The sequence below is a fragment of the Eptesicus fuscus genome, chromosome 18 (genome assembly GCF_027574615.1).
Source record: "Eptesicus fuscus isolate TK198812 chromosome 18, DD_ASM_mEF_20220401, whole genome shotgun sequence".
NCBI lineage: Eukaryota > Metazoa > Chordata > Mammalia > Chiroptera > Vespertilionidae > Eptesicus > Eptesicus fuscus.
In genome coordinates this window covers 54,201,490-54,214,717 of record NC_072490.1, presented here as the reverse complement: position 1 = coordinate 54,214,717, position 13,228 = coordinate 54,201,490, and the positions used below count along the sequence as shown (strand labels likewise).

Sequence of the window (13,228 nt, the reverse complement as noted above, 5' to 3'; positions counted from 1 at the left end):
CTTCACAGTGACATCACAGGCCTTCCTTCCTTTCGGCAGAATGGCTTCTCATTTGTGTTTTTAATTTCTATTTTCTGATTACCAGTGAGCTTTTGGCTCTAATATCCTCCCTCCTCCCCCTCCATCCCGCCCCCCCCCCCCCCCCCCCGCCCCCCGGGCTGCTCTCCTGAGTGAAGCAGCAGTGCAGTGGAAGCTCAGGCTGACACAGGGCGTGCGGAGCCCCTGGGCACATGTGGCAGATGCGGCTCACAGGGTCTCCCTGGGGGCGCCCCGCCAACCACATTACTTCCTAGACTCCCCTTAGTGATGGTCCTCCTGCGGGCTGTTCCAGTGGTCTCTGCACCTCTGATTTTAAGACCACGGGGCCAAGGATGATTTCTGTCGTGCCATGGTTTCCTTGTAGCTGTCTAATTGTGGGCTTTGATGTGTGTGTGTGTGTGTGTGTGTGTGTGTGTGTGTGTGTGTGTGTTGTGACTTTTCCCCCCTTAATCATTGTCTTTGATGTCTCGCTTCTATTGGTCCTTTCCTTCATTTTCCTTCCTTTTGTTCTGCCTCTGCTCCCTTGTTCCCGGAAGCCCTCACGTCTCCATGTGCGGCTTTTCTTTCAGTTGCATTTTCTCCTTCCCCTCCAGCTTAGAAAAGGGTTGCTCTTCCAGGGACGTGGAAGTGAGGGGCGCGGGAGGTCCCAAAGAGACCAGAGCGAGGTGCCCACCCCCTTGCTGTTTTGAGAACATTCTGCTATGATAATATGGTCACTTTGCCAAAATCCAAGTGAAAGCGGGAATGGAAGTTGGAATTTGTCTAGTTGCCGTCCTGCCTCGCTCACTGTAGGACCCGTGGGCCTGTTAAACCCCCTCGTTAGGCCTCACGTTCCTGATGGGACAATGAGGAGGTTGGACCCAGCCGTCTTTTCATACCTTGGAATCTGCCTGCCGGGGACATGCCTGCCCGGGAAGCTGCTGCGAGTAGGGTCCCAGTGTCACCATTGCTGCCCTCATGAGTGCCCTTCCTTCCGCTCTGCCTTCAGGGGCGCCCGCAGCTCTGTGGAGCATCAGGTCTTTTAATAGAATTTACCAGGGAAAGATAAATAGTTACAAAGGTGTCAGAACCAGTGGAGGCCAAGCAGGGCTGGAGGCCACCCAGAGGTTGGCGACTGGAGGGACCCTCTGACCGTCCGAGGAGTGGAAGGCGCCGTGTGATGCGCCAGCTGGTGGTGCAGGGGGCATGGTTTGCCGTGTGGCACTGGGTGTGGAAGAAAGGGCTGCTGGAGGGACCTGGAACTACCCAGGAGGTGCAGTCGCTGCCAGAGTTGCTGACTCAGAGGAAGACAGCGCCAGGCCAGTCTCTGCACAGAGCCTCACGTTTAGCAGAATCCTGATGGAATGAGCATGGGGAGAGCGGACGGCAAGCGGGCAGGCCACAGCAGCCGCAGGTGACAGGCCTGGCGTCAGCTGAGCTTTAAACCCCCTCCGCTGCTCCGTTCCAGAGTCCCTGGAGGTCCTGACTTCTGCAGTGGAGACACTGGTCTAGGGTTTTAACAGGTGGCTCTCTTCCTAGGAGTTGAAATAAATGGCTTCTGCTATTCTAGTGTCTTAGGACAGCACTGCTCGCACCCACCTCCCTCTCTCCCAGAGTCTGAAGCATTCACACTTTCCTTTACACACATGGGCCAGCGTTTCATGAATTCTGTTCTGTAGACATTTGAAGACAGGAACGTGATCTTACTCATCTCAGCCTGTCTGTATCCCCAGGGGCCCCTGGGTTGTGGGGCCAGAATCCAAATGCAGGAACTGGCAGTATTGCACAGTGATCAATACTGCTAACCAGAGGGGCATTGTGTCTGACAGCCTCCTGTGATCTTGGGCCAATGACTTTACCTTCCCCCTGGGTTTCCTAATTTATAAGATGGTTTTATAGTTAGCACAGGCGAGGTTCTATAGGCAAGGTTCTGCAACAGTAACAAATAATCCCCAGAATCTCAGTGGCTGAAGGTCCACGAAGGTGTATTTTTTATCCCCTGGGGTGTGTGGTCCTCACTCTGGCCCCTGGCTGGGACAGCAGCGCCCTCCTGAATGTCGCCTTTCCCCAGGTCAAGAGCGAGAGAGCTTCGTGGGCGGGAGGGTTGATAATTCAGTGTTGGCCCAGACGTGTCACACGCCATGTGTACTCATGACTTATCAGCCAGTGCGAGTGACAGGCCTTATCTAACTTCAGCCACGGCAAGGGCGCGCCTGGAAGAAGGAAGCTTGGGGTAGTTGTTGGTTTGCATCAATGATAGCTGTTGAGAAAGATAATAATATTTGACTTTTCGTGATTGTTTTGATTGTTCGATACAGGATAGTTTAGTATGATGCGTAATGCATGGTAAGTGCTCAATCAACAGTAGAAGGAACTGTTAACATGATTTAAGATCAAAATTTAGCATTTGATTACATTTCCAGCATACTTTACACCAGTGGTCGGCAAACTCATTAGTCAACAGAGCCAAATATCAACAGTACAACGATTGAAATTTCTTTTGAGAGCCAAAAACCGACTTCTGCGCATGGGCCACGAAGTTTCAATCGCACTGTATGTGCGCGCCCGCACATGGTATTTTGTGGAAGAGCCACACTCAAGGAGCAAAAGAGCCACATGTGGCTCGTGAGCCACAGTTTGCTGACCACTGCTTTACACCATCCATTTGCTTAGCGTGTGTCTTCTCTCCTTTTTTCTTCCCCTTGAAAATACAAAAATAGATTTAAGTTGTTCCTCCCTAGATATATCACAAATTCTTAGTGAACGAAGTTGAGTTAATGAAGTTTTAGACCCAGTCGGTGACCCTGTTCTTCCAGGTGTAGGGCTGACAAATGCAGGTGATTATTGATCACTTTGTGGGTGATAGCTCAGAGTTAGCAGGGGCTTTAGAACTGTGTGCACTGTGCTAGTTTTCAATTTAAGAGCAACTGACTTGCAGCAGGCTTTCCTTGGAGTCAGTGCACAAGCAGTCGATGTGTTTATATGTCTATGAAGCTGGTCTCTGGATCAATTGCAATTAGTTTGCAGCAGATTGCATTAAAATATCTAAAATTAATACAGTGAGTGTTCTGATGAAAAGGCATCGACTGTGACCACACTGTGGCTGTTTTTAGTCTCTCTCAAATGTTCTTTTCAAACCGTATTTTTCTTCATCTTCTGCTAACTGCTCTAAATGGGTCTGTCAACATAGACTTAATCTATTGATCCTTCCCCACTTGCCTTTTTAAAGTGGTCTCAGAATATGGTGTATATCCTATATAATAAAAGGCCAGCGACCAGAATGACCAGAGTCCAGAACACCACGGCCCCTCGTCCAGGCTGGCCCCACCCCCCAGGGAGCAGTTAGGGGCATCCCTAGGCAATGCAATCGGGTGCGAGTTCAATGGGGGAAAGTTGAAGAAATAGTGGGGAACGTCTTAAGGGTCTGCGGGGTTGGGGTGGTCGGCCCGGAGTAGGTGTGGAGTGTGCTGGGGAAGGAAGAGGAAGATCCGATTGGAAAACAGCTCAGCACCTACATTTCTCAGTGCCAACCGGGATGGTGCCAGCCGTGGACTGAATGGGCGGTTGTTTCATGAGTGCGCTTGGGACCGACATGTTCATGGCAGCGGCAGTGCTCCCGAAACTTCACTGATTCCAATAGTTCCAACCTCAAAGAACAGAAAAATCCTCTCCACCTAGAGGCCCTGGACGTAGTAACATGACTGAAGGAAACACCACTTATGGAGGAGCTAGAAAAACCGGAAGGATGCGACCAGAGGATTGTGGGATTGTGGAGGACGCCTGGGTCCCTACCTCTAGAATGTGGTGATCCTATTATTGCACATTTACATAGTCAGCCCTATAGTCCTCAGTCTTCAGTATTTGGACGTGACTTCTGGTGGGAAATTATTTCAATTGAGGTTTGCTGTTCCCTTGCGCGAGGAAGATCAGAATTAAAGGTTGCATTTGTTACCTTGGTTTGAAGCAGAGGAAAATGGGATAGTGATGAATAAGAAACTTTGGAGATAGTGTAGGGCAGTTTGTCCAGACTGTAGAGAGCTCAGAATTAGAGTTTAATTGGGATAGAAATCCTGCTGACAGCACCTGCTGCCTGAAATCTGAGCACTCTACTCTTAGGTTTTCCAGTTCAAGTTTTTGGAGACTGTCTATTAAAACATTCCTGGTTGGAAAGTGCAGAACACCATGACCCCTTGCCCAGGCTGGCCCTGCCCCCCAGGGAGTGGTTAGGGGCGATGAGGCAGGCAGGTGAGTAGTTAGGGGCAATGAGGCAGGCAGGCAGAGGCAGGTAGGGGCGATGAGGCAGGCAGGCGAGTGGTTAGGGGCGATCAGGCAGGCAGATGAGCAGTTAGGAGCCAGTGGTCCCGGATTGCGAGAGGGATGTCTGACTGCCGGTTTAGGCCTGATCTGCAGTGGGATTGGGCCTAAACCAGCAGTCAGACATCCCCCGAAAGGTCCCAGATTGCAAGAGGATGCAGGCTGGGCTGAGGCCCCCTCTCCCCCCCCTCCCCCCGCCGCCAGTCTAATATATAATATTCTCTTTCTTTAGGAAGCTTTTACTAAACGCCTGAAAATTGAGTTTTTCTTAGTGTGTAATGTGATGTGCTATTAAGTCTTTTGATACAATGAATATGTTCATTTTTGAAATTTTATGTTTTTTAAATTTTTAATGTTTCATCAAGACTTAAAAGTTCAGAAGGTTAACAAATCTTATACAATTCTATAATATCCAGGAAATGATGGGAACATTGCTTACCTGGCAGTTTATTTTTATCCCAGTAGATTTATTTCCAAAGAAGTGTAGGCCAACTTCAATATTGAAAACACCATTTCCAATATTAATAAGGATAGAACAGAGGGATATCTTTAGCTTTAATCATGTCAAAATTTGAATTTTTAAGAAGTGTATTTAAATTGTATTACGTTTATTTCAGGTCTAAAGGACTTTTCCATTTTTAGAGAAGGTCATTTTCTGGGAATGAAAAATGATCTGAATAAGGGGACAAAAGGCAGGGTTCATTCATTTGGACATCTAAGTGGTATGTTTTTAGTGTCTTCCACATGCCAAGCACCATCACGGTCTTCATTAAGATACAAAGAGGATGAAGACACCTCTCTGCCTGTGGGTAGAACCCCGTCTCGCTGCAAGGCGCTGGAGCCTCTGTGGAATGGCCCTTGTCCAAAAGAGCTGCATGAGTGCATTGCAGCTTTGAGATTCCAGAACAAAGCACCATTTTAAGGACGCACTAGAGGTGCTGAAAGCTCATGGTAACAGGTGGTAACGCCCTGTGGACCCCATTTGACAGTCTGGAGTATCCCGTGGCTATCCTCCGAGGCCCGGGACGGAAACCACAGGGAGGTGTGTCGGGAGGCCTTCCACCACCAGCCTCGTGGCCCAGTTGTGTGATGGGTATTTTGATTTCTTTCTGCATTAATGGCGGTGTCATCCTACCTCCTGTGGCTCATGGATGGAAATGAACTTAAATTAGGTGTACTTATTTTTTCCTGTTTCTCTTCTTTTAAAATTTGGGCTCATAGATTTGATAGGGAATGCTGTTGATCGTATTGGATAAAATGTGAAGAATCTATTTGTTCATGTCATTCTGCCCTTTGATTACTTTCTTCCAAGACAGATAAAAACTAATTGATCGGTAGTAAGGTTGCCTTTCATACACCAGTTGCAGTTTTTAGAACTAGTTTAATTAATGGTGACTCTTTCAGGATACTGAACTCTGGTGTGTGAGAGAGATAATCTCATTAAACATGTAATGATTATACTGAATTCCATTAAAAACTTCAGTAAGGAAATGGATTGGTCTATGGCCTATTGACCTGAAAGTGTTAAAAAACAATTAACAATGTCCCTACAGGTATTGCTGTGAACTTTATTTATTTGGGATGGGGATGGGGGAGGCATACACTATATAATAGAGTCCTTACCATTTTAAGAATAACTTCATTTTAAAATGCTTGTAGACTTACAGAGAGCTGTAAAAAATAGTGCAGGAATCCCGAGTACCATTCACCCAGCTTCTCCTAACATTGACATCTTACATAGTTTTAGTACAGCAGCAAAACCAGGGAATCGACATTGGTACATTATTATAAGTTTTTCTCTCTTGGACCGTGACCAGCACGGCTAGAGAGCAGACGAGTTCCTGAGTAGGGGCAGCTGGGGATTGAGAAAAGGAAAAAAAGGAGACAGACACAGAGATAATGGGGAAAGCTGGGACCAGGTGGAACACTGCCCCCTGGTGGAGGGACAGTGACCCACAGCTGATGCAGCGTGTTTATTATATACAGCATGATTCCAGGAAGTTTTACTAGAGTTTAAAACAAAGGAAATTATGTGAAATCATGGTTAAAGATTAAGCTGTAACCCTTCATTCTTGTGGCTTCTTTGTAATTGTCACTCCTGGCTGAGCCCAGATAATTTGTCCGTTCCTTGCGCCTGGCTGAACTTAAATAATGAAACCCACCCCCCGGCACCTGAGCTAAGGGTCAGGCTGACAACATACCTGCCTCTGGCACAGTATGTTTCCAGGACGTGGCTCTGCCAATGCCACTGGACTCAGCTGACAATAATCAAAGAAATGCTCATGTGCCTTCCCAGGCACTCTCTACACATTACTGTTTACTGGACATAGATCGTACTTTTCATAGTTTGTTAAAATTTTGATGTATTTGTGTGTGTAGTTATCTTTAACATTTTGATTAGGAAAACAGTTAAGCATGAAGAATTTAGATAGATTTTTGTTGGTTTGTTTATAATGTGTTGCTGCCATTTGAGGGTACCTGTAGGACTGGCCATATAGGTTGACTGTCATTTCACTTGTTATTATGTGTTCACCTCTCCCCCAATTTTTCTAGGCAGTCCACTTAACCCCCAGACGATGGCTGAACCTGCAGGAGTACCAGAGCAAGAAGCTGATGGCCGACAACGGAGTGAAAGTTCAGAGGTTCTTTGTAGTGGACACTGCGAACGAAGCTCTGGAGGCCGCTAAGAAACTGAGTAAGCTCACCCTCCTAGTATAATGCGTTGTCCCCGATTAGTGAACTCATCTAACTCGCTGTGTTGTGGGTTATACTCACAGTGACAGATCCAGTGGGGAACTTGGAGTTGCAAAGGCAAGAGAGCCCAATTAGGGAAACTTCTTTTATAGGAGAGAACAGCACACGGGATGTCACTCTATGGTAATTTTCCTGAGTTTTTTTTTTGTTTTTTTAAATATATTTTATTGATTTTTTACAGAGAGGAAGAGAGAGGGATAGAGAGTTAGAAACATCGATGAGAGAGAAACATCGATCAGCTGCCTCCTGCACACCCCCCACTGGGGATGTGCCCGCAACCAAGTCACATGCCCTTGACCGGAATCGAACCTGGGACCCTTGAGTCCGCAGGCCGACGCTCTATCCACTGAGCCAAATCGGTTTCGGTTTTCCTCAGTTTTAATCACCGTTTCTGTTGTCCGTGGCTTAGTGGGTCAGACATATGGTTGAAGGCTATGGAAGGTGAGTCAGGAAACGTGGTTGGCACCCTTTTTAACCCTTTGCACTCGCTTTTTTCTCGATTCCTTTATTCTAATGCTAACCATGTCGAGTCACAGTTGACATCCGAGTGCAAAAGGTTAAGCCTCTTCGAACCTGGGGCAAGTTCCCTCTGAGCAACTGGAGGAGAGATGGGACATGGAATGGACATGTATTTCAAGGTCAAGTTGACTTTGGTTCAGCGTGTTGCCCTCCCATTTACCAGCTCTGGTTTTGCCTCAGTTTCCTTATCTGTAAATCCAGGCTAATGCCACTGCTGTTGTGTTTCTTTCATATATAATCTATCTATCTATCTATCTATCTATCTATCTATCTATCTATCTATCTATCTATGTGTGTGTGTGTATTTAGTATTTCAGAGAGAGGAAAGGAGAGGGAGAGAGATAGAAACATCAATGAGAAACATCCATGGGCTGCCTCCTATACACCCCCTACTGGCATGTGCTCTAACTGGGCAGCCAGCTGGCCACACCAGCCCGGCACTGTTGTATTTCTTTAAGGGAGATTGTACAGGGCAGAAGATCTAACCAGTTTCTCAGTTAAATTAGGAAATGAGGAGTCAGATCCCGCTGTCTTTGTCAGTGGACTTTCTCTCTGGTGGCGTCTCTTATTGTCAGCCTGGGTGAGAGCTGGAGCAGGGATACAATATGAGCCACATACACATTTTCACATTTTTTAAGTCACCTTAGGAAAACTAAAAATAAATGGATGAAATTAATTTTAATAATATATTTTGTTTATACCAATATATTCAAAATAGGATTTTAACATGTGATTAATATAAAATAATTTACCAATGGGATGTTTTTCGTTCTCTTTTGGTCCTTATCTTCACAAAAGCTGCTTGTACTTCACACCCCAGCACGTCGCCTTTCCCACCAGCCACACGGCGTGTGCTGCGCTGGCCTGGGCCGGTGGCTCCCGCTTCGGACAGCCGGGTCTGGACCTGGAAGGGTTTGCAGGTGCATTCCCTGCCTGCGGCCCCGGGGAGCAGGTGTTCCCCACGAAAAGCGAAGACTCGAGCGCCTGCTCAGGGGCCTTGCCCAGGCCTCGCAGTCGCCTTTGAGAGTGTAGGGCAGAGGCAGGCTTCCCGTCTCAGTCTCCCAATGTTCGACGCTCTGAAAGTGAGCAGTGCGGTCCTTCAGCCGGCTGTTCTCCTCTCTCCCTTCCCACGTTCCTTCCGCTGCTTCTCACGGACCCTTCCTGTGCTGCCAGTCATGCGGACTGAGCATCCGGCACCACGGGCACAGCTGGGGAAGGAAGATAAGCGAGCCTTCTTTCTCCTTAGAACTTATGCTCTAGTGAGGAATTAATTTGTAATCTGCAGATGCTAAATGTAGAAACTGAGAGCAACTGATACATGTTTTTAATTTTATTTTTTAGTTATAGTTTATATTTAATATTATTTGGTATTAGTTTTAGGTGAGAACGACCAATATTTTAAGAAATGAAAATTGATTTCATTTTCAAAACTATCAAAATTGCTTTTTAAGGTGAACCTCCCCCCCCCCCCCCCCCCCCCACTCCACCCCAGTCAAATGAGCCCTAACCTGAATGAGTGCTCGTCAGTAAACTCTGGCAATAGACTCAGTAAAGATTAGCGTTCGAGCCTTTTCACCTGAAAGGATCATTTTTGTTTTATACTCCTGTGCTTTCGGGATTGGGTAATGAGAGCGAAGAAATGTAAAGTTCATGTTGGCCTTTGGTCTTCATTTTCCCCATTATTTTCTTATATGTGCTGACATACTGGTATTCCAGGTCCAAGGCCCCTCTTAAGGGAATGCTGGGAGCAGCTGATTCCCCCAGCACAGCTGGGGCGCTTCTCGGTGAGACTTCCGTGGGGTTGGGGCTTACCGACCTAATGGGCTTCCTAGTCATGGGTTCGGGTAAGCATTCAGTCAGCCCGGCTCTGTGGCTGGGATTGCACACTGTGTTTGTAAGACAGAAACTGCGCTGGAGGAATCAGCCAGGTGGCCTTCCCATGTGGGGCCAGGGCGAGGGAGCGGGAGAGACAGACAGTGAAGCCAGTTTAAAAAATGAAAAGAAAAATGAAAAAATGAAAATCAACTTTTGAAAAAGCCATTTTGGTTTTTGAGGAATGTGTTTTAAGAAAATCAAACTGGATAAAAGGTTTGGGGATGATGTGGCTGGTGTCACCTCCCTGTGGCATTGTCAGAGCTGAAAGGGAATTGAGAGAATGAGTCCGAGCACCTCCTTTGGTGAAGGAACGAGTAATCCTCTTACTCAGTGAGCACTTGTTGTAGAAGGAAGGTCTCTGGTTTTGTTGCTGAATAGACAGTTTTGCTCAGAGGGGAAATTTATAGTCTTGGAAGAGGAGATGGTACCAAGTCTACCTGGGTGAACCGAGGTGATGGTAAATATAAAAGGAAGCACACATGTCACTGAGATTGCCCGGAGAAAGCAAAATACGGAGACTCTGGCAAAACGCCACAGTGTTTACATTTCTGTCCCCACAAGATTGGTAAGAACCAAGAGCACAGTGGGAGTTTTAGCAAATAGATTTGAGGTGAAAGTTAAAACTGGATCACACATATGTCTTTCTGATTGTCCTGAAAATGGGACTTCTACTTTATAATTATGACATTTTAATGGGGAAAAATTACATGGAAGGATAATATGCCTAATATGTAATAAGTGCTCTATAAGATTTTATTACTATCCCGAAACTGGTTTGGCTCAGTGGATAGAGCGTCAGCCTGCGGACTCAAGGGTCCCAGGTTCGATTCCAGTCAAGGGCCTGTACCTTGGTTGCGGGCACATCCCCAGTAGGGGGTGTGCAAGAGGCAGCTGATCGATGTTTCTCTCTCATCGATGTTTCTAACTCTCTATCCCTCTCTCTTCCTCTCTGTAAAAAGTCAATAAAATATATTTAAAAAAAAGATTTTATTACTATCATCATCAGCAGCAGCAGTAGCAATATATAATATCAAGGGTTTACAGATGTCATAGAAAAACTAGACACATGATAATCAGTATCTTATTGATCATATGTTAGAAGAGTTCATATTTTAATTCAAAAAGTTTGTAAATGATTGAAATGTGTATGCATGCTTACTTTTTTCTATGTTATATTTGGATGTGTTTTGAAATAAAGTGACATTTGATAAAATATTTTGAAAATTGATGCTGATATTAGGCATACCTATGATTTCCAGTAATCTCTGTGAGGATGATATGCAAATCTTTCTTTGTGTCTGAAGCCACATTCCTGGTAGTCTGTTGTCCACCCACTCATGGGTGTCTGTCTCTCCATCTATCCTGCCCTAAATGGAACTGGCCATCTCTAGGATACTCTGAACTTCTCTTCCTCTTATGTCCCTCCACTTACCCAGCCAAGATACCACCAGGCCGTCTCTAATGCCTCTCCTGTTTGTCATATTCAGTCAGTTGGCAAATCCTGCCATTTAAGTAGGATGTTAAAAACTTGGGAAGTTTCTACCACTAATAATTGACAAAGATGGGATTTCTACCAGCCACATTAGATTTAATCTCCTCCCCAAGCATTTTCCCTCTTTGCTAACTTGATGACGATGTTCTTGGAAGGTTTTATGTGTGAGTCGGCATTTTTAAGATAGCAAATATATATTAATAAAATTAGAAGATTGAATTAAAACCAGAACTAGCAGGTTCTGAGGAGCGATTTATAGAAACTGTGTAATCTGCAGATATTTTCTTAATGATCCACTTCATTGTATCTCTTTGGGTAATGGAACATTTTGCTATATAGTTATGGAAAACTTGTTAATTTGAACATTTGTTTAAAATGGGTAATGCAGACCTTTTGTTTCTCAAACAATTCATAATGATAAGATATTGAGTGAGAACCTCATTTTCTTGCACAGAAAATGGACTTGTGTCTGAGAGAGTAAATTTGGTTTGGTGAATTAAGTTTTTAATATGTGGGTAATTTTCATTTCTGTAGCTGTTTGTATCAGCTACCTTTTAAGAAGGAGTTGTTTTTTCTTGCCTACAATTTTCTCAGGAGGTTTATTAATTACGTATATTCACCTCTATGGGTTAAATTTAAGTATAAAGTCAACAGATGACTACAGAATACCCACTGTGTGCATAACTAGCCTTGATGTGCCTTTCTATTCTCTTCAAAGAATGTCTCTCACATGATTCACAAGGCCTGCCTTGAAAGTATATTTGCATTAAACATAGCTGAAACTGTATTAGGACCTCCACTTTTTAGTTTTTGGAATCTCCACAATTTGTTAGTTAATCCATTCATGTTGATATGAGATTCTCAATATTAGTTTAAGCAAGAAGATTATACTTAAAAAATGGTTTTGTTTTATTTATTTAAAAATATTTTTATTGATTTCAGAGAAGAAGGGAGAGGGAGAGAGAGATAGAAACATCAATGATGGGAGAGAATCATTGATTGGCTGCCTCCAGCACACCCCCCACTGGGGATCGAGCCCACAACCCGGGCATGTGCCCTGACTGGGAATCGAACCATGACCTCTTGGTTCATAGGTCGATGCCCAACCACAAGCCACCCCACACAGCCGGGCTGTTTTATTTTTTGCTGGGAAAGAAATTGAAATATAAATAGAGAAGTTAATATTCTTCCAGCTAATGACCTGCATGCTAAAATGTTTTTATTTGTCAATATGATAACATCCTTTTCATTTTATATATAATCACATCCTGTTTTATATAAAAAGGGCACTGCCTGTTGACTGATCAACTTGTCCTATTCATCCTAAGACAATTAAATACATCACAAGACTCCTTGGTTGTTGTGGCTTTGTCACACCACATTATGTGTTAGGATCGTGTCAAAAGATCTTATAAATAACCTTTGTGTTGAAATGATGGTCCTCATCCTATATAATAAAAGGGTAATATGCAAATCAACCGAACCACCGAATGACCAGTTGCTATGATGCGCACTGACCACCAGGGGGTATACGCTCAGTGCAGGAGCTGCCCCCTCCTGGTCAGTGAGCTCCCACAGGGGGAGTGCTGCTCAGCCACAAGCCGGGCTGATGGCTGGCAAGCACAGCAGCCCGCCTCCGCGGCAGTCGGGCATCTCCCCAGGGCTCCCTGACTGCGAAAGGGCATAGGCCAGGCTGAGGGACCCCCTCCCCCCACTCCCCATCAGGCCTCTAGTTGTCTTATAATGATAGGTGAAGATAACATTGGGTTCTGCGTAGTAAATCTTCATTTTACCACCACATCAGCTGCCCATTATTTTGAACCTGGAGTCAGGGATGCAAAGAAGCAAGGGTAAGGCAAACGCTGGCCATGGAGGTGGTGCTGGCTGCTTCCCAGGGGTGAGGGCGATGCGGCTGTCCTCCCGGCTCCCGTGGCGGATTGCCTGTCCTGGCTGCTGCTGCCCCTGTGTCCCTTCCCATCTTTGAGCCTCATTCTCCCACCTCCTTGGTAATTATCTGAGCCCCCTCATTTCTTTTTGGTAATTTACTTCATGCTTATTTAGGTCCTGAGATATAGAATATGCTCAGTAAATACTATTGTCATTCATAAAATATTCACTTACTGATGTTTACCTAGTCCTCCTTAAAGGAACACCGGAATTGACATTAAAGGCATTCCCTACTGTGTGCATCAAGATGTTCCCTTTTCCTATTTATACATTTTTGCTAAGAGATCCCCTTTTTATAAAATGTTCTTT

The 13,228-nt window shown here is 45.2% G+C and overlaps 1 protein-coding gene across 1 annotated transcript in view; it reads left to right on the top strand.

Annotated features, from left to right (window-relative positions):
* Positions 1-13,228, top strand: part of SUCLG2 (succinate-CoA ligase GDP-forming subunit beta) — a 270,953-nt gene that overhangs the window by 56,032 nt on the left and 201,693 nt on the right. The window contains exon 2 of the mRNA XM_054729710.1: positions 6,886-7,027. Within this exon, the coding sequence (XP_054585685.1) occupies positions 6,886-7,027 (142 nt within the window). The remainder of the gene's footprint in view (positions 1-6,885; positions 7,028-13,228) is intronic.